The 27,017-nt window shown below is 40.3% G+C and overlaps 1 protein-coding gene across 3 annotated transcripts in view; it reads left to right on the plus strand.

Annotated features, from left to right (window-relative positions):
- Positions 1 to 27,017, plus strand: part of rps6ka1 (ribosomal protein S6 kinase a, polypeptide 1) — a 115,541-nt gene that overhangs the window by 78,882 nt on the left and 9,642 nt on the right. For all 3 annotated transcript variants that reach the window (XM_055656420.1, XM_055656421.1, XM_055656422.1), the window contains 16 exons: positions 1,040 to 1,156; positions 4,044 to 4,125; positions 4,261 to 4,341; positions 4,507 to 4,586; positions 5,566 to 5,672; positions 7,501 to 7,538; positions 10,056 to 10,198; positions 11,355 to 11,425; positions 12,421 to 12,509; positions 13,802 to 13,866; positions 16,613 to 16,715; positions 18,316 to 18,446; positions 19,658 to 19,783; positions 21,618 to 21,707; positions 23,439 to 23,597; positions 25,984 to 26,145. In XM_055656420.1, coding sequence (XP_055512395.1) covers positions 1,040 to 1,156; positions 4,044 to 4,125; positions 4,261 to 4,341; positions 4,507 to 4,586; positions 5,566 to 5,672; positions 7,501 to 7,538; positions 10,056 to 10,198; positions 11,355 to 11,425; positions 12,421 to 12,509; positions 13,802 to 13,866; positions 16,613 to 16,715; positions 18,316 to 18,446; positions 19,658 to 19,783; positions 21,618 to 21,707; positions 23,439 to 23,597; positions 25,984 to 26,145 — 1,644 coding nt within the window. The remainder of the gene's footprint in view (positions 1 to 1,039; positions 1,157 to 4,043; positions 4,126 to 4,260; positions 4,342 to 4,506; positions 4,587 to 5,565; positions 5,673 to 7,500; positions 7,539 to 10,055; positions 10,199 to 11,354; positions 11,426 to 12,420; positions 12,510 to 13,801; positions 13,867 to 16,612; positions 16,716 to 18,315; positions 18,447 to 19,657; positions 19,784 to 21,617; positions 21,708 to 23,438; positions 23,598 to 25,983; positions 26,146 to 27,017) is intronic.

Genomic DNA, 27,017 nt, shown 5'->3' on the forward strand with positions numbered 1-27,017 from the left:
CCTATTCCAGGTGATTCTGATAAACTCTTCTGCATCCCTTCCAAAGCCTCCACATCCTTCTTGTAACAGGGCGGCAATATCTGCATGCAATACTCCATATGGAGCCCAAACTAAGTCTTATAGAGCTTCCTGACATTTAAAAGCCTGACCAATGAAGGCAAATACACCATATGCCTTTTTTTTACCACTATCTACTTGTGTTGTCACTTTCAGGGAGTTATGGACTGGGATCACAAGTTCCCTCTGTCCATCAATGCTATTCAGGATCTTGTCATTAGCAGTATAATTTCCACTTCCATTTGACATCCAAAAATACAGACTTTACTTGGATTAAACTCCATCTGCCATTTCTGTAGCCGATCTATATCCAGCTATCCGCAAATCCAGTAATCTTGGTGTCATCTGCAGATTTACTAACCCACTGAACTTTATCATATTGTTTACAGTGTACTTTGTTTACATATTCTATTGTGCTGCAGCAAGTAAAGGGCCTGTCCCACTTGGGCGACCTAATCTGCGAGTTTAGAAGAGTTTGCCCTGGACTCAAACTCGCAGCATGGTCGATAGGAGGTCCTATGAGGTCACTGGAACTCTCCTTCATGCTCGAGGGAAGTTCCCGCCTACTCTCGGCCTCAGCTAGGTCGCGGAAATCTTTTCAGGACTGGGTTTAAAATGAAAACACTTTCTGGGGGGAAAAAGCCTTGTGTACAAAAGCAAGGAAATCATGATAAATCTTATAGTAGATCAACCACAGCTCATCTCTCAAATCTGTGCAAGAGACTTGAGAGGAAAAAAATGAAGGGAGAATACAGAAGGACTTTGGAGAGAGTAGGGGTAATTGAAGAGGATGCTTCAGTTTGCGAGGACTGCAGTCAAAGTTGTGTCTTTTCAGAAGGGGGTGATTAAGGTCGTTTTGAAAGGAAGTTGACGAGACCTGGCATTAAAGTTAACACAAATAGGCATTGACTAGCAATTTCTGCTGTCTTGAAATTAATGGGACTACTACCTAAGAAATTAACGGGACTACTCTTGTTTTCAGGATGAAGAAAATGTGAAAGAGATCAACATAACACATCATGTTAAAGAAGGATCTGAGAAAGCAGATACATCCCACTTTGAGCTGTTGAAGGTACTAGGCCAGGGATCCTTTGGAAAGGTCAGTCTGACTTGTACTATTATTTTGAACAATAGTTTGTTAGAATTTTTACCATGATGCATTGATTTTTCACTGAAATATTTCTTTATCCATTCTATTTTATTTCCAGGTAACTAAAATGAGAACTTTAGATCTGATAAATTATTTAACTGAAACAGTTATTACAGTTTATATGGAACAGTGAACAGTACAGTACAAGATAAAAGATCCTTTAGCCCACAATGTCTGTGTGGAACATGATCTCAAATTAAACCTACTTCTCTGCCTGCATGTAATCCATATCCTTCCATTCCCTGCACATCCATGTGCCTATCTAAAAGCCTCTTAAATGCCACAATGGTATCTGCTTCCACCACCACCCATGGCAGTGTTTTCCAGCACCCACCATTCTCAGTGTAAAAAAAAACACTTGCCTCACATATCTCTGTTAAACTTTCCCAGTCGCACCTTAAAGCTATGCCCTGTTGTATTCAACAGTTACACCCAGGGGAAAAGCTTCTAACTGCTTACATGATCTATGCCTCTAACACTTACAGCATTAGATATGCAGTGTGTTACATGTCCGAGCTGCTACATCTACTACCTGATGTAGGCGAGTTCTTAATATTTTAAAGCATGTACTAGGCGGGGCTACAACTAACAAGCACTATGATTGGGTAGCATGCTATAGCCAATCTACACTCTCCATTTTGCTAATACCCTCCAATCTCGGCAGCATTTTGGTAAACATTTTCTGTACACCCTGTCCAGACCTTTCACATTCTTCCTGTAATGGGACAACCAGAATTATAGACAATACCTCAAGTTTTATAAATCTGCAACATGGCCCCCTGACTCTTGTACTCAATGCCCCAATCTTTGAAGACAAGAGTACCAAATGTCACCTTTATTACGTTTTCTGCAGTAATGCTACTTTCAGGGAGCTAAGGACTTGGACCCTAAGATTCCTCTGAACATCGATATATATATATGTCACAAACAGCAGAGGTCCTAGCACTGATCCCTGAAGAACACCACTGGTCACAGACCAACCGCCAGAAAAACGTGCTTCTACCACGACTGCCTTTCTTCTGTGGGTGTTGACCTGTTTTGAATCCAAACTACCCAGTCACTGTGGATCACTTAGATATTAAACCTTGTGGAAAACACAGTAGTTGAGAAATTCATTGGGTCAGGCAAGATCTGTGGAGGGAATAGGCAGACATTTGAGGTTGGGATCCTTCAAAAATGAAGAAGTTCCCGAACCAGAATGTCATCAGTCCATTCCATACACAGTTACTGCCTGACCTGGTGAGTTCCTCCAGTATATTGCGTTTTGCTGAAAATTCCAACACCTGCAGTTCGTTGTGTTTCTCGTCATCTTCTGGATCAGACTAACCTAACATCTATTTCAGTAGGTTGAGTTTTGAAAGCAACAGAATATAAATGCAAGCTTTAATTTCCCTCTTCACAGTGGTTTTCTATAAATGAACTAATTACTGCAATGATTAAAAAGCTGCAACGTTGCTGTCCTTGGATTAGATATTGTGTTTGATTTTAAACAAGCTTGCAATGACTATGGGAATAAGCAGTGAGCACATTTCTTCCTTTGGCATTCGATGAGATGTTAATCATTAATGAAATACAATTAAATCAAAGACTTTTCAAAGATTCTACAGGAACACGACCATTTAAAGGAAGAACAGACTGCATTCATATATCTTTTGTGCCCTCAAGACACCACTAATGCTCTTTACAATAAATAAAGTACTTTTGTAATATTGGAAATTAGACGGTAAGTTTACACACAGATCTCTCAAACATAAATACCAGATTATCTATTTTAGTAACGATGTTTCACGACTAAAAGTTGCTCAGAGCACGAGAGTTGTCTTCCTTGTAACTCTTTTGAATAACACCACAAGATCCCATACTGTGGAAAATGTTTTTTGCATGGATGGTCACTCTTGATCACCTGCCAGGCAGCCAGTGGTGTGGCTTCTCTTCCCTCTAACCAATCCAACATGGGTAGATTAATTAGAATTTATTTTTTGCCAGTGTATGTCCTTAGAGCTCCACAAGGCTGCCCTTCATTTTAAGTTAAAGTTTTCAGGAAAGTAGGAAAGATTAGGAAAAGGGGAGATGCAACGAGACCTGGGTGTCATGGTACACCAGTCATTGAAAGTAGGCATGCAGGTGCAGCAGGCAGTGAAGAAAGCGAATGGTATGTTAGCATTCATAGCAAAAGGATTTGAGTATAGGAGCAGAGAGGTTCTACTGCAGTTGTACCACACCTGGAGTATTGCGTACAGTTTTGGTCTCCTAATCTGAGGAAAGACATTCTTGCCGTAGAGGGAGTACAGAGAAGGTTCACCAGACTGATTCCTGGGATGTCAGGACTTTCATATGATGAAAGACTGGATAGACTCGGCTTGTACTCACTAGAATTTAGAAGATTGAGGGGGGATTTTATAGAAACGTACAAAATTCTTAAGCGGTTGGACAGGCTAGATGCAGGAAGATTGTTCCCAATGTTGGGGAAGTCCAGAACAAGGGGTCACAGTTTAAGGATAAGGGGGAAATCTTTTAGGACCGAGATGAGAAAAACATTTTTCACACAGTGGTGAATCTCTGGAATTCTCTGCCACAGAAGGTAGTTGAGGCCAGTTCATTGGCTATATTTAAGAGGGAGTTAGATGTGGCCCTTGTGGCTAAAGGGATCAGGGGGTATGGAGAGAAGACAGGTACAGGATACTAAGTTGGATGATCAGCCATGATCATATTGAATGGCGGTGCAGGCTCGAAGGGCCGAATGGCCTACTCCTGCACCTATTTTCTATGTCTATGTCTATGTCTAAGTGGGCTAACAAGGATCTGTGGTTCAAGTTTAAATTGTGTTTTTTTGCAGGTGTTTCTTGTCAGAAAGATCAAAATGCCAGATGCAGGTCAGCTGTATGCCATGAAGGTATTGAAGAAAGCGACACTAAAAGGTAGATTCCTATTAAAGCAGACTTGACAATGGAGGGTGGGATAGTGACAAAACAATTAGACAATGTATACTGCACTGAATGCTGGAAAGAATAATTTCACCAACATTGCATCAACAACAATTTTGCCTTTTTCAGTGCGAGATCGAGTGCGGACAAAATTAGAGCGAGATATCTTGGTGGATGTTAATCACCCATTCATTGTGAAGCTGCATTATGGTGAGCTTTTGTTTTGGTTCTTTGAAAGCAATGCAGCAAATCTAAAACACTTAGAGCACTTTAGAGCAAATGAAAAGTAATTGAAAGGATTGTCAAAAGAGCATTTCACAATCAGGATTTCAAAAGATGTTGTGCAAATGTTAAAAGCTGTTCACCTTTTGCCAGCTTTTCAAACAGAAGGCAAGCTTTACCTCATCCTGGACTTCCTCAGAGGAGGTGATCTATTTACCCGGCTTTCGAAAGAGGTATGATGTTTTCTCTCCCTTTCTTTTCTCTAAACATTGCACCCTTTGCTGCAAATTTGCAGAAGGATGGTCAATTTGGGTGAGGTTCAGTCAAATCTACAAAAAAAATTAGATCAGTCCAGAGAACAGAGCAGGCATGAGCATGATAAAAGTTTTGAAAGGCTAAATTGCATCTGTATTAATGTAGGAAGCATTAATGTAATAATGTAAGGAGCCTTAATATGGCAGAAGAACTTGAGTATTGATTAGTGCATGAGAGTATGATAATGCTGCAACCGCTGAGACATGGTTGAAAGAAAGGCAGGACTGGCAACATTCCAGGATACAAAGGTTTAAGATGTGATGCTGTTTTTTTAAAAGGAGAAGGCACTGCAGTTTTGATTAAAGTGATTTTCACTGCCATAATAAAGGAGGATGACTTGGATCATGCCTGGAGTACAGTGAACTGTTTTGGTCTCCACACTTAAGGGACAATGTACCTTTATTGAAGACAAAGAGAAGATTCAATATTTTTGTTCCAGGGATGAAATGGTTAATGTATAAAGAGAGGTTGAGCAAGTTGATTCCATACTCATTAGCGTTTAGAAGAATGAGATACAACAGTTTTGAAAGATATGATTGAGGGGTCTTCACAAGGTAGATGTTTCGGAGGATGTTTCGCCTTTAGGAAATATAGAGAATTATTGGGCATCATTTCAGAATAAGGGCTCAGCCTATTTAGTCCAGGGTGATGAAGGCTTTTTCTCCTTGAAGGTCATTATTATTCCAATGTTCTACTGCACAGACCTGTGGAAGCAGAGTCAATGAATATAATAATGGTGGAGATTAAAAGATATTTGAACCACAAGGGAGTCATAGGAGTATGCAGAGAGACAAGGGGAAAGTGATTTTGAGTCCAAGATTGGATTGGCAATGATCTTATCGAATAGCAGAGCAGGCTTGAAGGGCTGATTGGTCAACATCTCCTGCTTTCTTTTAGGTGATGTTCACAGAAGAAGATGTTAAGATATATCTGGCAGAATTGGCTTTAGCCTTGGACCACCTTCACGGTCTTGGAATTATCTACCGAGACCTCAAACCAGAAAAGTAAGTGTTACATGCTTAGACTATTTGTACACAGGAGCCCTGCTTAGCTCTGCCACTCAGGAAATTAATTTGTTGTGCGGCTTTGTCTTTCCTTCTGATTACTCATAGATATTACCTTGCATTTTCTTTCTACTTTAAAAAAAATGTGTAGACAGTTGCTCAGGTGGCATGCAGTTATGTTGGGAACCAATGGACAGGCTGCCAGGACGAGCATTTTTTCAGCTCATTGCTCCAGTGTGGGGTTTAGGGCCACAACCTGTCCCAAACAGTGAATGCAAGACATTGCTGGGGGATGAGTGCAGAAAGAATGGGTCGGCTGGGCTTATATTCACTGGAATTTAGGAGGATAAGAGAGGATCTTATAGAAACATATACAATTCTTAAGGGAATGGACAGGCTAGATGCAGGAAAATGTTCCCAATGTTGGATAGTCCAGAACCAGGTGTCACAGTTTAAGAATAAGGGGTAGGCTAGTTAAGACTGAAATAAGGAAAAACCTTTTCACCCAGAGAGTTGTGAATTTGTGGAATTCTCTGCCACAGAAAGCAGTGGAGGCCAATTCACTGAATGTTTTCAAGAGAAAGTTAGACATAACTCTTAGGACTAACGGAATCAAGGGATATGGGTAAATAGCAGGAACGGGGCACTGATTTTGGAGGATTAGCCATGATGATATTGAATGGCGGTGCTGGCTCGGAGGGCTGACTTGCCTCTTTTTATTTCATTCAATTTTCATAATTAGAATAGAATGGTGGGTGAGTGGAGGATAGTATTCAGAAAAAATATTACTGGCTTTCAGCTATGGAATAATCTGAAAGTTTGTTAACTTAAAATAATTAAACATCAATTTAATTACAATTTATGATTTTGATTCAGTTGCAGTTGGCTTGCCCAATGTATATATCTTAATCTTGGTTTGGAGGCCAGTAACCACTGTCGTGCTTGTTACTGGAAAGAAATAATTGAGCAGAGGACAGCTGAGTAATCAAACAGAGAGTAAAGAACTGCAGCTTCTGTCACATCCAGCTGATGGTGATGACAGTGGCCTTTCAATAGTCTGGGTAGCCTGTTAAACATATAGAGCTGTTGCTGCCAAACTCCAGCAATGGCCCACATCTCAGTGCTGTGCGCTTGCATTTCATGCCCCAACACAAGACCTTACAGTCAGCCCCCCCTCTCACTTCCAGAGGTGGGGAATTCATTGTTAGATTCATGTTGGGTGGCCAGTGCAACAGGGTGGACAGCACGTGTTCATGCCACGTTCCTTGTATATTGATACTTTATAATAACACACCTTGAAGTAAAGGTAAAGCAACCAACCCATTTTAGCACTGGGAATGTATCATGAGTGCTAAGTGAGGTACCAGTATACTGATGTTTATGTATATAAGACACTCTTCTAAACTCGCATATTAGGTCGCCCAAGTGGGACAGCCCCTTTACATGTACCACAGGCAGTTGTGGGAGCGTTAGATACAATTGGAAGTCACGGAGATTAAGTGTGTTAAATGTGATTTGGTTAGACTAAATGACTGAGAATTATAATACTCTGTATTTTCTGTCTCTCTATTCATGTTTAGGAGTGCTGTGTGCAGCATGGATTTTTTTTGCCAGAACACTAAAATTCTATTCCAGCTTCAGTGACATGGTGGATTTGCAACTTGTGCATTTAAAGTCTGCCTCTATCTGAAAATTAGAGATGAAACTTTAATGATAAAATCTCTTGCACAATATCATTCAGTGTAAAGTTATCACAATTTGCATCTTCATGTAAATGCTGAGATCATGTTGACTTCTAAATTTATATTTTATTTTTTTCTTCTCACAGTATTCTACTGGATGAAGAAGGACATATTAAGCTAACGGGTGAGCTGTAAAAGAACTGGAAATCTAATGATAACTCATCTTTGACTGTTAGAAATAGATTGCTCTGCGCGCAACAGATGTTACAAGCTATTCATTTGGTGTGGATTTTCCCACGTTTCTTGCATGCTCGTAATTACTTTAATGCTATTGCGCAACTTTTAATTGGGCAAGTACTCGAGTCGCAATTTATTTCTGTATTTGATTGCAACACATTGTTTCTGTAGAAATTATGCCTAAACTTAAAAGCTGGACCCTAATTTTGGATTGTTCCACATGTGGTCCCAACAGCACACCCTGAGACAATATCCAACATGGAAGAATAAAATTAAGGATCAGGCTCTGATGCACAATTCTTTTTTTTTAAATGCACACGTGCTGGACGCTTAAGAGCATTGATACACAGAGGAATCTTGAGGCTCAAGTCCATAGCCCCTGGAAAGTAGGAGTACAAGTGGATAGAGTGGTAATGAAGCCATATGACATGCTTGCATTCATCAGTTGAACATGAAGTACAAGTCAGGAAGGCACATTTTATAAAATGTTGGTGAAATTGCATTTGCAGTATTATGTGCAGTTCTGGTCACCTTATCACACAAAGAATGTGGAGGCTTTAGAACACTGTCTAAATTAGTGGGTATTGGTTGTAAGGAGAGAATAGAAAAACAGATTGTGTTCTCTGTAGCGTCAGATGCTGAGGGGAGACTAGATTGAAGTTTGAGAGGCATAAATAGGGGAGATGTTCAGAGTCTTTTTCACTGTTGGAAATGTCAAATCCTGGAGGGAAGAGCATTAACTTGAAAGGGAATGACAGGATATAGATCATGCAGGCTAAAGGGATTAGTTCACTTTGGTGTAATTTTGGCACAGACTTCATGAGATAAAGGGCCTGTTCCTCTGCTGGACTGTTCCATGTTTCCTTCTCCTCAGACCCAAGAACTGAGAACCTGCAATGAAAGAGCAAACTGAGTCATTATGTTTAACAGGACTTGTCGACAACTTCAACCCTCAGCATACTTTTGGCAGCGGTCTTGCCACAAACCCAGCCCAGACAGAAGTTAAATAGGCAATGCAGCAACTGTAAAACAGCAAGGCCTCTGTACCAAATAAAATATCTCCTGAAGTATTTGGGGGAAAAAAAAGAAATAATTCTGGTGCAGCTTCATGACCTAATTTCCCTCCTCTGGAAGTGGAGAATGGGCGAGAGTTCAGAGACACCATTATTGTGATAATTTTCAGGAAAGGATCCCAGACACATTGTAGTAATTACTAGATGCTACATCTGCTGCCTGCCACAGGGAAGGTAATTAATTCTCCTCTTCCATTGGCTGAAGAGCTGCTATCGAAGTTGCAAAGTGGACTCCTTGAAAACGTAACATGGATATGATGTTTATCATGCAGTAAATGCAAAAATAAAATGCAGATTTGTCACTAATGAATGCATGTGGCCGTTTTCAATCTCTCAAAGGTCTTCAATGTTGATCAAGGAGAATAATGGAGAATCTTCTCACATTTGGCTGTCTTGGGAAATTCAGTCCATAATGAAAGCTTGGACTGCCATCGGCCTGGCTGGAGCAGCCACTTGGGCCAACATTATGTTAATTGTCACCTGCCAAGCTTGGCATATGCTGGATGAGAAATATTATTATACATGGCATGCAAGTTCTGATCCCAAATGACAAATTTGTCACAAATCCAATCCCAATAAGTCACACTGATTTCCTTAATTATTTTTCTCTCTACAATACTGCACCTCGTCTCCCTAAAGCGTCTAATGCCAGTGGGGTTATTGGATGAATGGGGTCCCCTGATGTCTGAACACGTGAATCTTGGTCATCGACCTCTTCCACAGACGATGCTTGTTTCTGTGTACAATTGGCGCCTTAGCTCCAAGTCACTGTTGACTCTGAAGTGTATGAGAAATTGAGCTGCACACTAAATATCTTTAAGACAAAAGTTTTAAATTTGCTGCTGATGAAATTGACCAGCATAGCACTCGGGGCTAGCCCAATCTTCAATGAACTGCCAAGACAAGGACCAAAATTGTCCCAAACGTACCCTGAAATGTGTGAATACTTTTAGCATGCTAGAAGAACACCAGTTGTTTTAGGTATCTTACATTTTCATGCATTTAAGTAATTTGATTTTTTTTATCCAGTCATAATTTTTATACTTCAACCACTTCACTTGTACGTACATATCATCTCCATCGTGTACCTTTTGGTATTTACTCTCTTTTTGCTCTTGCTCCATAACTCCCTGTTTATTCTTTCCAAATTATTGTATCATTGTCAAACTCCAACCTCTCAAAGAGAGTATTACCTCTCTAATTTTTACCATCATTGGTCAGTTCAGTGGTTCTCTGAAAATATTCAGAGAGGTGAATGTAGTAAACTGGTGCTTGGTGGTGGTGGTAGCTGTTAAATAAAAACAGTAATGTTGAAATAGAGCAACTGGGTCAAGCTGGTGACTGAACTGATTGTTATAAGTCTGACAGAGTTTTATGTTCATGTTTTTAAGACTTTGGCCTGAGTAAGGAAGCTGTTGACCATGAGAAGAAGGCGTATTCGTTTTGTGGAACTGTTGAGTACATGGCTCCTGAAGTGGTTAACCGGCGTGGCCATACACACAGTGCTGACTGGTGGTCCTATGGTGTTTTAATGGTACTTTATCATTACTCCTATGCAATTTTATTCCCAGCTATCCCTTTTTTAAAAGACCATTTTTCAACCGGTGTCTCCAATCCACAAGCATACTCCAGGTAAACAGTGAGTGCCAAGCTTTGGCAATTTGCTACGGCCACCACTGTTTTTCATTATATCATCAGTATTTCTTGGGGCAAGGTCTCAGGGTACATATCTTTGGGTTCTGGAGTGATCGAACTACAATGTAGGATCTACAGTCTGCCACTAATGGGGTGGGTGGTGAGGATTATTCTATGTTCTGTCTGCTCCATTTGGCTTCTTCATTACGGCAGTTGAGACATTCAAAGCATTCATTGTCTTTCCAAATGCTTCTCCACCTATTTGAGCAGCTTTGGGCCAGGAACTGTTATGGGTCAGTGTGAATTTTTAATTTTTTTAAATTATTATTATTTTTTTTAAACAAGTCCCATACATTATGTAGGAGGTGATGGGACTTCTGGAGATGGGGATTGAAGTGTAGCAAATAGATCATAGAGTAAGTTGACAAGAAACAAGAAAACTTACATGAAGAGACGCTACATGAATCTAGAAAGGAAGCAAGTGTTTAAAGTCATTATTTGTCTTTTGGAGGATGACACTGGGAAATTAATCAAAGGAAACTTGGAAATAACTCAGATTTTGAACAGATAGGTTGTTCTCTGATGTAAGGATGAGCATTAAAATAATCCTAATTATGGCAGAAAATTTTGTGAAAGGGAGGGAAAAAACATTAATTGTCACGAGGAAAAAGTGATATTTTTGGACTAAAGATGAATTGAATGTTAAAGTAACAAAGCAGAAAAATGGAATTGAGGTGAAGTGTATATTGGTTTGATCTTAGTGAATGGTGGAACCGGCTCAAGAAGGCCTTAAAGCTTGCTCTTGTTATTATTAACTGTGTTCATATGACAGAAGAGACATAATGTAAGTGAAACTGGGAACATTGCAGTTGTGACCCCAATTCCATCACTTCTTGCTAGTATTTAAAGTTACATCATACTTCAATGGTAGGTTTTATTTCAAGGAATATAAGAGCTGCCCAGCACTATGTTGTTGAGCAGTTTTACCGAAGTGTTTTAGTTTGCTTTGATTTCTAATCCACTTATTAATTATATTTCTCTACTATTTTTTGCAGTTTGAAATGCTTACTGGTTCCCTGCCCTTCCAAGGAAAAGACAGAAAGGAAACCATGACACTCATTCTGAAGTAAAATTATGTTATTTTGCTAATGAAACTTTCTAGTGATTCTGCTACAATGAATGTTCCTCCTTGAGATAAATCTGTGAGGGAATGGCGTGGGTGTTTATAGACAGGAGTGGTTGATTTGGGTGCCTCACCATCATTTTGACAAATAATTGATGTCATATAATGGCCTTGTCCACAATCCATGATTAATTGAAAAATAAAATGTACCTTTCAGCAAAAAACTCACCAATCCTTTCGACTTCAGATTTTAACCTCTGATTTGGCTGTATTTCCTACATAAATGTGGAGATAGTAAGCAATCTCGGCATTAGTTTGTATGATTCATTACAATTTCTGACAATTGACTGGGCATTAAAGTTTTTGAAGTAGTCTGGAATCAAATTACTCGGATATCAGTTTTTGAAAGTTCACATAATCTTTTTGTTCTGAATCAATGTTTTTTGCAGTCGTTTGAGATGGCTCAAGTTATCAACAATTTAAACTGTTGAGAATTTGGAAACTGTTTATTTCTATAAATGTATTTAGTGATCTGTATATGATGGCGTTAGATACAAAAAGCTGGAGTAAAACAGCGAGACAGGCAGCATCTCTGAAGAGAAGGAATGGGTGCATGTTTCGGGTCAAGGCCCTTCTTCAGAAGAAGAACCAGTCTGAAGAAGAGTCTCGACCCGAAACATCACCCATTCCTTCTCTCCAGAGATGCTGCATGTCCCGCTGAGTTACTCCAGCTTTTTGTGTCTATCTTCGGTTTAAACCAGCATCTGCAGTTCCTTCCTACACATGTATATGATGGTGTTTTGGATTGTTGCGTGTTAAGGTGCAAGTTTTATACATTTAAAGAATGATGTCTGGAGCAGTGCAAAATATAAGATGAAAATGGTGACTAAATTCATGTTGCAAATTCAACACTAATATTGTTTCTTCTGAATTTTTTGTGGTTAATGTGGATGAAATGTTTTGAAAAGGGCTTTTAAATTGTGAACTTTTTTCTATAGAGCGAAATTGGGGATGCCTCAGTTCCTGAGTTCTGAAGCCCAAAGTTTGCTGCGGGCACTTTTCAAGAGAAATCCTGCCAACAGATTAGGTAAATATTGAGCTGAGCACTGTTGGTTCAGATGCTTACATCATTAAATTTAATATTGTATGCGGAATTTCCTATTTCCCTAAAGTATAAGATCAAATAATTCTTTAAAATGAACATACTTTTTGATATGTTAAACTTGGACTAATAAAATAGTTTATCATAATTAATTGTTGAAAGCTGGCAGGTGAATTTGTACATTTTTGCACATTTGGCTAAACAATATTTTAGACAACTATTTAATCTGTTTGTAACTTCCTGCCCTCCTTGATATAACATACTATTCCACTTCCCATCATGTGCAGACAGCTCTTTTCCTCTTACAGTGGCTCACACATTTATATAATGTCTTTAAGTAGTAAAACAAAAAGTAAAAAGTACATTATTGTAACACCATTTCTTGGAAATGTTCATAAATAAAAATTATCCACAAGAGTAATTTATTAAATGAAGTAAAATCTTAGTATCAGAGCAGAAATTTGTACTGACTTTCTCCGTGTAGACAGCCAGCTGCTGGCACTTTGCATTCTAAACATTGTTGTAAGGAGATTAGTTAATCACAAATAATTCTTAGAGGTGCAGTATAAACCAATATAAAATATACCAGAAATGTTCCAAATCCCTACCCTCTTTTAATAATGTAAAACAAAAAGAATAGAACACAAATTGAGAACATTCACTTGTTCTTGATATGCTTTACTTTGGCACCAAGTCTTCTAGGTACTGAAATTGATGGACTTTCCTTCCAGATCAGATTGTAATTTTTCCAGAGCCAAGCGTTAGGCTATACTGTTCTCACTTTGAAGATGACAGGTGCTTGGATGATATTTATGTTTTTAAATGCTAATCAAATGCATAGATTTAGGCTGATATTTAGGAATACAGTATCTGAGTAAAGTATGAATGAGATGTGGTATTTCAACAGATTAGGTAAATGTGTGAATATGACAATATCACTGCTTGGGTTTCCTTCATGCCTTCTGGAACTATTTAGTCAAATATTTCATTATGCCTTTCACAAAAAATTAAAATTCACTATATGAACTTGGGATTTAGTTTTGCTCTATAAGGATTTATGACTGGCAATTAAATATGTTTTAAAGAAGCAGAGACAAAATCACAAGAATGCTGGCAGTCTGAAGCACTGAAACTGCAGATCAGTTTCAACAGAGAGAAACAAAGTTGATGATTTATGTTAATGACAGACATTTAGAAAATTCAGTAATCTACAATGTTAACTAATTGAAGAAGTGTTGATTATTGTAACTTCATTATCTTTATGATTTAACTCTTAGGAGCTGGCGTGGATGGTGTTGAAGAACTCAAACGACAGACCTTCTTTGCAAATATAGATTGGAATGTAAGTGTTAAAACAAATATGTTTTGGCTATATTCTGTCAAAATATCATCTATAATTCCATAGCTCCAGATGGACATAACAAAGATACTGCCTCAATTTGTCAGTAACTTTCTTGTTCAGCAACCAAAAACCCAGTTAAAAACCCACAAAAAGCAAACTAGAAGAAATTACCATTGTGTAATATTCTAGTACAGGTGCACAACCTTTTATCCGGTGTTCCAGAAACCGAAAAGCTCCGAAAACCGGCCATTTTTTCCAGATGTCGTCTGCGCACCAAAGCTCGCGTTTGGCGCCAAACTTGACCCAAAACGACCCACGGTCAACCCAGGTCTGTACTACTGTAGCGGCTGCCTCCTCCCTGGAGACCGGGAGACGCTTAAACATCTGTAAATCATTGCTTAAATGTTAGTCAGTTAGTTTGGAGGGCTTTTACGTGAAGGGGGGTGAAGGGGTAAACTTTAATTCTTAGTCCCCTACCTGGTCGGAGAGGCGGGGAGCGGTCAATGCCTTACCGGGTCGCTGTGCAGTAAGCTCCGCAGTGCTGTGGCCGGTGGGGCCGCGGGCGTCGCCGGTTGTAGCTCCGACCCCGGCAACTCTACCCCTGGCTGCGAGGCGCTCCAAATCCAGCGCGGCCCGCGGCCGGACGCCCCAGCTCCGCGAATGTCGGGAGTCGGCGGCGTCGCAGCGCTGGGACACCAGCGGGGTGCGGGCAATGCCTTACCGGGTCGCCGTGCGGCAAGCTCTGGAGCGCTGTGGCCGCCGACACACAACATCGCGGAGCGTCGCTGGATTTGGAGCCGCGCAGCCAGGGGTAGAGTTGCCGGGGTCGGAGCTCCAACCGGCGCCGCCCGCGGCCGGACGGAGCCCCCAGCTCCGCGGCTCCAAATCCAGCGACGCTCCGCGAATGTTGGAAGAAGGCGGCCACAGCGGTCCGGAGCTTACCGCACGGCGACCCGGTAAGGCATTGCTCGCTCCCCGCTGGTATCCCAGCGCTGCGACGCCGCCGACTCCCGACATTCTCGGAGCTGGGACGTCCGGCCGCGGGCCGCGCTGGATTTGGAGCGCCTCGCAGCCAGGGGTAGAGTTGCCGGGGTCGGAGCTACAACCAGCGCCGCCCGCGGCCGGACGGAGCCCCCAGCTCCGCGAGGTTGGGAGTCGCCGACCAGGTAGGTAGGGGACTAAGAATTAAAGTTTCCCCCTTCACCCCTACACCACCACCACCACATAAAATCCCTCCAAACTAACTGACTAACATTTATGCAATGATTCTCCCGGTCTCCGGGGAGGAGGCAGCTGCTCCAGACTTTTCAAGCCGCCCGCGCTACCTACCTAATCTACGCTAAAAATCTTCCATTCTGAAATCCGAAAATGTCCGAAATCCGACAAGTGTCTGGTCCCAAGGCTTTCGGATAAAAGGTTGTGCACCTGTAGCTATTTCAGTGTAACTGAATGAAGGAATTATTAGGATTAAGCTTCTACACAGGTGGACAAGCTTCCAATCCTGTTGCCTTGTGGTTTTTAAGCCAGGGAAGGTAGAAATTATCACTCCATCTATCACACATGTGCCCTCAAGACTGACTGTCATCCAGTTATAACAAGCATCAATATTTTATATGGGCACACAAGAGATTACAGATGTTGGAATATTGAGCAAAAAGAAACTGCTGGAGAGACTCAGCAGGTCAGGCAACATCTGTGGAGGAAAATGGAGCGATGATGCTTCGGGTCGGGACCCTTTAATTTTCCCCTGGCAGAGGTCATTTAACAAAGAAAGCTAGTTTATGAACACCTGACTTATGTAAAGCCTTGCATATGAATAAGTGTTTGGGAGACCAGAGGGACTTGCTGGCAGCTGGGAAGGCTACAGGTATTTTCTATCAGATAAGAACGGGGTTTGCAGCTGCTTTTCTGACTTGCAAACCGTTTGTGTTACGAACGGTTCTAGGGAATGAAACCTGGGGAGCACTGGGAATGGACAACATTTAGATGGACATAAAAATCAAATCTATTTGAGGATTAAAAAGTCACTCAAATAGTAGTGAAGGGTTGAAACTTGCTTCTTGAAAAGTTTGTGGAGACATAAACGTTTTGAAATATTACCCTGGGTGTTGTAACTACACTCGCTACAATCAAATAGGTACAAATTTACTATTAAAAATCATCTTTGCTATAATGCTCACGGCTATAGATAAAAAACTAAGTCTGATTAGCCGTCATGGTCAACATGAACAAGGTAGAATGATTTCCTCTGATGCCATAAGTAAGCATTTTGTGGGAATGCTTCATGCAGGAATATAGAATGCGATTTACTCAACATAAATTAACGGGAATTAAAAGAACCGAGTGAAGTTCACAATTTGAACTTTTGAGAGGGCATTGAATTTGACATTGATATCCTCAACAATTGTAATTTACTCATTGACATAACTTGCTTCCCATGTTGAGAATGAAACTGTTAGCGTTTACTCCAGAAGCCCAGTGTTACAATCACTGTTTTAGAATTTAATCTGGAGAGTTCTGGGACATGCCCAAACTCACCAACCTTCATTCTATAGCCCAGGGAAGGTGACCATTCCTCCTATCCTCCACTTGCTTGACACTGTCATGAGACGTTGGCAAAAGCGGAAGTAAATTCATTACACATTTGGTATAGATGAGTATAAATGGCGTTAAATATTTAATAGAAATAAAATAGTGGAGCGGAAAGAGTTTCTGTAAGTTTCTTGTTTATTTTTAATGCATTTAGAAACTTTACCGAAGGGAACTGAAGCCGCCATTCAGACCTGCTGTGGCCAGGCCAGATGATACCTTTTATTTTGATCCTGAGTTTACGGAACGAACGCCCAAAGGTTTGTACTGAGTGTGTTCATGTGTGATGTTTAACTGACTTAATTAATTATAGTATTTAAGTGGCCACATCAAGATCTTTGAGGCTTAGACAGGGTGGTAACTTCCAACGAGTGGCAACACCAGCATTCTAATTTGAGCTAAGTAATTTCAGAAACAATTGTTTTTTAAAGTTTATGTTGCTGTTTCACCTCCTCCCCCAGATGCAATGTGAGTTGAGGGGTCTTTCCCGGAGAAAACAATGACTTTTGCTCTATGCCTGTCCAAAGAGGTATCCCATATTATGCACCCTGTAAGATTGAGATTAGATCTAAAATAACATGGATCCTTAATGTCATGATGCTTTATTCTCCTTATTAGGCTCTTTCTACTGTATATTGCTATACTATATATAAACAATATACAATACAATATATACAATACTATATATTGCATTTTCTTCTACAGTATTTCCTGTGCTTGAGTAGAAAACTAATTAATTAATTATGATGAGTATCATTTTGCCTGGAATACATATTAATGCTTAATCTTCTATGTCATGGTGTATTATTCTTGATCTTGTGCAAGGTACTAGCTTTCTCGTGTTTCTTGTTTTTGTCTTTTTCAAACATGGAGTTCGAATTTGTTGAGATTTCCTTCCATTCCCGGCTTCTTAATTAGCTGTGTTAAGTTTTGACTGTTCTTGTCTATGTTGCACAAATATTCTTACAATCCTCCCACGCAATGCAGCGTTTTGAGATCATAATGCACATGACATTATTTTGTTTATAGCCAGGTTATCTCCCCACTCTATGGTTAATGTTCTGTGTGTAACAAGAACCCTCCAACTTAAGTTTAGTATGCCTAATGTGAGCTTCCCAGGCAGGTTAGCTGTAGGTGACATTATGATTGGATCCAATTCTATTTAACAAATATCTACTAGGACTTCTCAAGAACAATTATGTTGCATACTTCCATGGAGACACGAGACTCCTGGAGTTCCTCCAATTCTTTGTTTTTTGCTCAATTTTACTTCTGTTCCTTAAACCTCTTGGAAAAACTAGAGCAAAGCCAAATGTGATGTCATGACACTGCACATTCTAGGAAATTACCCTAAAATCTTCAGTCATTATATTTTACATTTCTTACTAGTACAACATATACCTGCTACCCCTTTAGGAAGAATGGCATTGTTAGTTTACCTAAGTTTACAAAGCTTTAAGATCCATTGTAATTACCTTGTTGTACACTTCTCCACATAAGCAACATTTGTTCCTGATCAAAAAGCTGCACCCTCACTGCGCTGGAGAGCTGGGTTTGAATTTGACTTTGGGAGCTGTCTGTGTGGAGTTTGCACATTCTCCCTGTGACCATGTGGGCTTTCTCTGGGTACTCTGGTTTGCTCCGAAGTCCCAAAGATGTGCATGTTTGTAGGTTAATCGGCCTCTGTAAAATTTCTGCTAATGCGTAGGAAGAGGATAAAATAAATGAGATAACATAAAAATAGTGTGAATGGGTGATTGATGGTTGACGTGGACTTGATGGGCCGAAGGGCCTGTTTCCATGCTGTAACTCTGGGGGAAAAAACCAAATAAATCTCAAATTCCTTTTACTGGATCCCAGATTCTCCTGGTGTTCCTCCAAGTGCCAGTGCCCACAAGTTATTCCGAGGCTTTAGTTTTGTGGCAACGGGAGTGGAAGAGGAAGAAGTAAAGAGTGTCAATTCAAATGTGGTCATTCACCCGGTGTTGCAGGTAAGACTACCATAACCGCTTCAAACAGAGTAACCCTGTGTGGGGAAAGTTGGGGTGGCTTGAGCAAAGGAATAAATATTTATTTTCCTCGCTGCGAAGCTGTTACTGTGATATGGAAAGAAAACCAGTACAAAGCTTGGCATGTACTTCTAATGACTAGAATCAGACCTAAACTGCACAGAAATGTGACAGTCAGCCCATGTTATCTGTTCCAACCAAGTTGGCATTCTGGGCTAGTCGCATTTGCCCCATATCCCTCTAAACCCTTCCTATCCAATATCTGTGTAAATGTATTTTGAAAGTCGTAATTGTATACGCCATCTATTGTTTGATCTGGCAGCTCATTTCAGATGGGTTCTGATACCCTCTGAGTGAAAGATTTTCCTGTGAAGTCCTTCTCAAATCTCTCCCCTATGCCCCCTAGTTTTAGAATCTTCTGGCCAGGGGAAAAAACTAAGGGTCTGAAGAAGTGTCTCGACCCGAAACGTCACCAATCCCAACTCTGTTCCGTTGAGTTACTCCAGCATTTTGTGTTTATCTTCAAAAAAAAGACCATGGTCCTCATGATCTTATGCACCTCAATAAGCTATCTAACCTAGGTCGTCTCTGCTCTAAGGAAAAATATCCTAGTTTATCCAAAAAATGTCTCCAACAACGACTTGTACATCAGTAACATGATGCATTCAAAACCCTTCCCATTGAAGGCGTGTACCAAATGCCGCCTTCACCACGCTGTCTACCTGACTCGCTACTTTCATGGAACCATGCACGCATCTTTTTGCTTTCGCTCTCAATTCCATGCTGCTTCTAATTTAACGTTCCCATTCTGCACAAAAAATCACATCTAATCCTGCCATTTCATTATCCACCCTTATTTCTCCGGCACTTTTCTTCAGTTCTCTACTTTTCCTCTTTTCTTCTTTGGCTCAGGCCTTGAAAACCACCTCTTCCTGCAAACTATTTTGGCCTCTGGTTACCCAACTTTGAAAGCATCATCTCTTCAGCCTTGGTACCTCACCCTCCTCCTTTAGCATCCTCTTTAAAAATCCACCTCTGGGTCACTACATCTAGTCTATTCTTCGGCGGCTTTATCGTAATTTGGAGAATTTGTCTATGAAAATCGCTTGATAAATGTAGATTGTTAATTTAATTGGGGTGCAATGTAATGACGTGGAGGGACTCCTTTTTGAAGTAGTGTTATGTTTTTGCAGCAACTACATGGAAACAACATGAATTTTACTGATGGTTACGAGCTGAAGGAGGATATTGGTGCAGGTTCATACTCTGTCTGTAAACGTTGCATTCACAAGACCACAAATATGGAGTATGCTGTCAAGGTAAGATTCATTCAAAAGAACGTGCCTATTTGTTCTTACTGTTGAGTTGCACTCTGAGAACTGATGAGGCAAGCACACCCTGTGTGGTCCTACCCCATAACTTTAAAATATATTAAAGTTTGAATTAAAAGGATTTCTACACTAAAAAGTTTTTTTTTGGAGAGAACGATGGGAAGGCCAGGCATAGTCTGTTCTCCTCTACAAATGAGGCTCTGAACCCCTTTGGTTTGCTATCTCCCTGGTATTCAAAAATCGCTACTTAGACTCCAGGCCAAAATGAGAGAAATTTACACATGGCAAATTTCTGTTTATCAATTACACATACACTTCCCTTGCACCAAAATCCACATGACAATGTATAATGTAGTTATGGTTGGTTAAGTGTATGCAGCTGTGTTGCTGATATGAAACTGCTTATCAATGCAGCATCTTGATGAACTTCCCTTTGCTTTATCAATTATGAGACACCTGGGACGTTAATTAAGCAGCCAAAAGCAGTGCCTGAGATCTTTGTCGCCTGGGTCTAAATGGGGAAATTCTATTTCCTGGTGGAGTCTTCTGACAGTAATGGCACAGTTCCGTAACTAGTAGAGTTGCTGCTTCACTGCGTCACTAATTCAGATTCATTCTTGACCGTGGAGGAGTTTGCACATTTTCCCTCTGACCACAGATTTTCCCCTGGGTGATTCTTTTTCCCAGCCACTTTATAAAGATATGTGGGCTGTAAGGTTAATTAGCTGCTGTAAATTACCCTTAATACGTAGGTGAGTGCTAAAATCTGAGGCTATTTAATGAGAATGTAGGGTCAATAGTTTACAGGAATAAATTAGCGGAGTAGTAGCATTATGGTGTGAGCAATGAAGCCTTGATGGGCTGAATTGCCTCCTATGTCATAAGGAAATATTAACATTTTGAAACTGTACTGTAAATTTGCTTGTGAGTGGTGGAAATTTCTCTTTTATGCACAGTTTAAAATTTACATTGCCATAAATTTCACCAATAAGTCAGCTAGTGTTAATTAAAGGTAAATTTTGCCTCCAGTGCAATCACGTTGCAACACTTCAACACCCAGCTAGTACTGCAGCACATTATTTGTATTTTGTGTTTTAAATTTGCCACATGCAGGCAGATGGAGCATTTTAGTTTGCGTGGACTAATTGGGCTGAATGGCCTGTCTCTGCTATATGAAATTCAGGAAATCATAATGCAGCTAAACCAAATGCTAAACCAAATGCATTTGGAGATTTGCATGCAGTTCTGGCCGCCCAAATGCAGGAAAGATGTGGAGGCTTTGGAGAGGGTGCAGAGGAGGTTTACCAGAAAGTGTGGGGCAAGTTATAAAAAAAAAAAAAAAAAATACAAAAAAAAAAAAAATTACGTAGAGTAGTGGGGGCCTGGAACGCATTGTGGTGGTGGTGGTGGTGGAGGTAGATACGATAATGGCATTTAAGAGGCTTTTAAATAGGGACAAGGAATAGAAGGATATGGATCGTGTACAGGCAGATGAGATCAGTTTAACTAGATATCATGTTCAGCACAAACATAGTGGGCTGAAGCGCCCAATCATTTTCTATGTTCTATGCATGACTTTAAGACTCTTAAAAATTGTTTTCGTTATGATAGGTTGGGTAATATAACTCCACATTTCCTTTGGCAGATTGTCTGATAAGTGCAGTCAGGGCTCAGTAACAGTGGCAAGACCTTACAACAAAAATAGAGCTTAATTTAATTGTCCCCACACTTCATCCCTACAGTACATGACAATTCACCCATGGTTTACTTTAATTTGACTCTTATCTTTTAACAATTAAAATGAAGCATTTGTTCATTTTAGATTATTGAGAAGAGCAAGAGAGATCCTTCAGAGGAAGTTGAAATTCTGCTGCGGTATGGACAACACCCAAACATCATTACACTGAAAGATGTGAGTTTCAAGATACATGTACTGTGTGACTGGGTCTGAGGCATTAACAACAGGAAGGAATGCATGAGTCATAACCTGTGTAAATATTGAACCTGTCAATTTCTCAAAGCATTTCACTAAATGTTTGCAATTGTGTTAATGCTTCAAATTAATCTTTTTTTCATAAATGAAAGAAAACACGGATGGCTTCACATAGCAATTAAACTGTAAAGATGATGTGCTGTACAATATTGTTCCAGGTTTTAAAAGTCAGCAAGTGCAGCAAATGAATTCTTGAACAGGGCAAGAAAAGAAACTGCACTATGGAATCTATACAGCAACACTTATGAATATAAAGGGAGTTAACATGTTTACACCAAGATAATGTTGGGCTTAATTTCCGGATTTTCTATTTCATCCTCTTAATATATTTAAATTCATTCTTGCAGTGTGCCTATTATGGGAAGAGTGACACATTTTGACCATCCCAAGTTTTGTGAATAGTTTGTATGGTTTTTGATCCAGTTCGCTAAGAGTCAACTTTTTTAATGAACGATTGGAGTTGCAAATAAACCAGATGAGGAAAGTTGCCAGGGTCATTTCTGCTAGAAGACACAAAGATATTTATGGAATCCTTCATAGCCACTTTAACTGAAACCAGTCTTTTATTTGCAATTTTTCAAAAGTGTCCAGATGACTTTTTAACTTTCATTTTATTGGATTATTAATTCAGTCCTTTTTATTGACATGATAGGCGACATTTCTGGTTGGGATAATTGGTCAGACTGATTGTAGGGGGGGAGAAGAAAGCTGGAAGAGGGGATTATAAGAGAGGAGTAGAATTAGGCCATTTGGCCCATCAACCACTCTGCCATTCAATCATGGCTGATCTATCTCTCCCTCCTAACCCCATTCTCCTGCTTTATCCACGTAACCTCTGACACCCGTACTTATCAAGAATCTATATCTATTTCTGCCACAAATATATCCAGTTACTTTGCCTCTACATCTTTCTGTGACAAAGAATTCCACAGATTCACCACCCTCTGAATAAAGACATTTCTCTGCATCTCCTTCCTAAAAGAGCATCCTTTAATTCTGAGGCCATGACCTCCAGTCCTAGACTCTCCCACTAGTGGAAACATCCTCTCCACATCCACTCTATCCAAGCCTTTCACTATTCTGTATGTTTCAATGAGCAGCCCCCCCCCGCCTCATTCTTCTAAATTTCAGCGAATATAGGCTCAGTGCCACCAAACGCTCATCATATGTTAACCTACTCATTCCTGGGATAATTCTTGTAAACCTCTGGACCCACTCCAGAGCCAGCACATCCTTCCTCGGATTTGGTGCCCAAAATTGATCACAATGTTCCAATTGTTGCCTGACCAGCGCCTTATAGAGCCTCAGCATTACATCCCTGAGGAGAAGCGGGTCAAAACATGGCAGGTAATAGGTTGACACAGGTGAGGTGGTAGGGGGCTTGTGTTGACCCATTACCTGTGCACTAGGTAATAAACTAGGCATGGCCCATCTATCAGTTGTCTGGGGCTTACAGGAATATCCAGTCATAAATCTGATTAATCGAGTTCCATTAAGTTTCTTTGGCAAAGAATTATGTGATTGGAAAAGGGAGAAAATTATCAAATCAGAACCAACAACTAAAGAGTTAAATGGAAACAAGTTCGAGAACATTAATGCGAATGGGCTTCTCTGACAATCATTTGTTCTGACTTGGTTATGCTCGTCTAGGTCTACAATGACAATAAGTACATCTACCTCGTGACGGAGTTGATGAGAGGAGGGGAACTGTTGGATAAAATAATGCAGGAGAAAGGCTTTTCTGAGAGGGAGGCGAATGCTCTTCTTCACACTATTGCCAAGACGGTGGAATACCTGCATTCCCAGGGGGTAAGTGATTATTGTTCCCAGTTATATATTGCTACACTGACGCTTTTTTAAAAAGCTGATTTGCTTTTCTGACTATTCATTACTGGTATTTGTGTATCGCTGCATTTATTGTCCACTCCTAATGCTCCTGAACGTTCTGGCCAATTTAGAGGGTAATGAGGTATCAACACATGACTGGAGATGTATGTAGACCAGACAGAGTAAAGGTGATGAATTACCTTCTCTTCTCATTAGTGACCAATGATGTTTTTAATAATCATCCAGCTATATATTTGGTTCGGTAAAACTTGGATAATCCACTGTCCGAGCATTTGGAAATCCCAATGATTCTGCATCTGGCTCTTTGATGGTGTTTACTGTGCTTGCATTATGCTTACTGGGACACCGGTTCCCACATTTCCTTTAAACCGAGCAGGTTCACTGGAATGTCACTGTGTAACATCTTATAAAATTGTGAATTTGAAGTTGTTAGAATATTAATAAAAATGACATGCGATAGTATGGAAAATCTTCTCGTCCAACAACTGCTTAAATTGTGCCCTGGTTTGAAATCCTGTACAATGAAATTAAGTATTTATCAAATGTTCTCTCCTCGGCCTCTTCTCCAGTGAGAGAAATCTCAAAGACTTTTCCTAACGCAGATCAGGAAGTGAAGTGATTTGCAACTCTCTGCTGGGAGGATGCAGCCCTCCCAGACTTGCAGGAAGTGTTGGTCCAGAAATGCATGTAGTTCAAATTGAGAACAAGAATAAGAAATTTCAAAGAAACTACGTTTTAATTGTTCTTTGTTTTAAATAGTTGTGGAGCAGCACAATAGCACAGCTGCTAAGTCAGTGCCAGGGACCCGGGTTCAATCCTGACCTCGGGTGTTGTGTCGGTGCGGAATGTGCACACCGTCCACCGGTTTCCTCACACATCCCAAAGACTGGGTTTGCAGGTTAATTGGCCTCTGTAAATTGCTCCTGGTGAGGAGTGTTTGCAAAAGTCAGATATCATATAAAAAGCATGAACATGTGATTGATGGTGAGCATGGACCCAGTGGGCCAAAGGGCCATTTCCATGCTGTATCTCTGAACTGAACGAAATTGACTTTTCAGTGTTGATCAATATGACAAATATTCTCTCAAACTAGTTTGGATCCAGCCCAGGTTAATGTAAATTAAATAAATTAAATAAATAACGCAAATTAAATAAATAAATAGATTTGCGCCCTGAATCTCATCGTACAGAATGGTAGCAAAAATAGTTGAATCACAATGGTAATAATCCAGAGGCCAGGACGAATGATCTCAAGGTATGAGTTCATAATCCATTGAGCTAGGTGGAAATTTAAATTTGGCTGATTATTAAAAATAAATGTGGAATTTTAAAAACGGTTGCTTTTATCAGCAGAAGTTATGGGCAGATCTTAGGTTACAACAGTGTTCCATTCCTGAGAACTGTTCATAAGTAAGAGGATCAGAGCTGTGACAGGAGAATGAGTCAGGACTGACAGAATCTCACTGAGCACTCACCAGCAGCCTCACTGCGTCGGCATGGCTCAACTCAGCTGAGGTTTGTCATGACTAGGGGATGTGGGGTGGGGCAATTAGGTACAAGACAATGCCTCTCTACCTGGTAGAAGTGAACACCCTGCACTCCTCAAGAAAGACTCTGAGCGAGTGGAATAAGGTGAAGCTGCTATGTCTGTGTCATTTGTGGCTGATGCGTTTCTGGTTCTTGGATGTATTCAGCGGGTCAGATGATGCACAGAGAGGAGAAATAGAAATGGTAACAGAAATTGTTCACATGTGGACAACAAGAAAGAGCATTTTATCTAAAGTTTGATATCAAATCCGAAAGGCTGCATCTTGCACAGAAGGAAGATGTGATGTTGTTCCATGAGCTTGTACTGTGGAGGCCACGGGCAGAAAGATCAGAGTGAGATGATGAAATAGTGGAGTGCACTGGAAGCTTGTGGTCATTCCTTGGACTGAGTGATCCACAAACAGGTTTTCAATAACCTGCCATATAGGATTTAATTTGCTTTCTGTGAATAGGACTTAATAGTGAAATTTTCCCCAGTGACAAGTAAAGGTCTGAACTTAAACAAGTTGTTTTGAGGCATGGCTTGTTAAGAAGCACAAATCTTTAGCACCATAGGTGGGGATTGCTGTTCAATATGGCAGGTAAGGAAGGAATTTTAAACAGCATTTAAATCAGACTCTAAATTCATGTTAGATAGATGTCGGATGACTGAAGTTGTTCCAATTCTGAATGTTGTCGCCTTTTAGTTTTCACTTCTGAGAAATGTATTCTTCATAGGTATTTGTCATAATACATATGAGGTCTGTTGTAATGTACTGAGATCTTCATATTGTTATTGATGACTTATTCTCTCTCCCAGGTGGTTCACAGAGACCTGAAGCCAAGTAATATCCTGTATGTAGATGATTCAGGTAATCCTGAATCTATTCGAATCTGTGATTTTGGTTTTGCTAAGCAGCTGAGGGCTGACAATGGTCTACTCATGACTCCATGCTACACGGCCAACTTTGTGGCCCCAGAGGTAAGAACTACTTAAACAATTTTAATGATCATATGGGAAATATGGATTAATTTCCAACAGATCTGCAGTCCACAACTTTTACATTCTTTTGTTTGTGTTTTTTGTCTCTAACTGCCCTCGTTAACCAGGTAACCAGGCCAGGAAGCGAGCGGGCAAGATCATCTCTGACCCCTCCCACCCTGGCCACAAACTCTTTGAATCACTTCCCTCTGGAAGGCGACTCCGGACTATCAAAGCCGCCACAGCCAGACATAAAAACAGTTTTTACCCTCGAGTGGTTGCTCTACTCAACAGCCAAAAATCTGTAGCCTCCCTTTGACCTGGTATTTTGTTGGTTCACATGCTTGATCAATGGTGTTTTATCATTAATGTTTTATCATTATTAATGTTTACTGTTTTCTGAGTCACTCGTAACTGTATGTCATGTTGCTACTTGTGGGCGGAGCACCAAGGCAAATTCCTTGTATGTGAATACTTGGCCAATAAACTTACTTACTTAATCAATATCAATGTCTGTAGAAGGGTCCTGACCTGAATCGTCACCTATCCATTATTTCAAGAGATGCTGTCTGACCCGCTGAGTTACTCCAGCATTTTGTCTATCTAACTTTATCAATAGCTGATCAACATGGCAGCTCTGATCTTGCCTGATTAGAAATATTCTTTTTGTCCTGTCTATGCCTCCCTCAACTGCTCTTAGAGTGACTGCCCCCAGCTGGCTGCCCTTGGTGTTTCAGTCTGAACTTAGAATCTTGAAAGGCTGATAACTGTTGTGAATGATCCATCTGAGGCCAAATTTTGTGAAACTTCTGGATTAAGAGTACATTCTTCTGACAAATGTATGCTATCAATTGATCCTCATCTATAAGAAG

Source organism: Leucoraja erinacea, chromosome 26 (assembly GCF_028641065.1).
Source record: "Leucoraja erinacea ecotype New England chromosome 26, Leri_hhj_1, whole genome shotgun sequence".
Lineage (NCBI taxonomy): Eukaryota > Metazoa > Chordata > Chondrichthyes > Rajiformes > Rajidae > Leucoraja > Leucoraja erinaceus.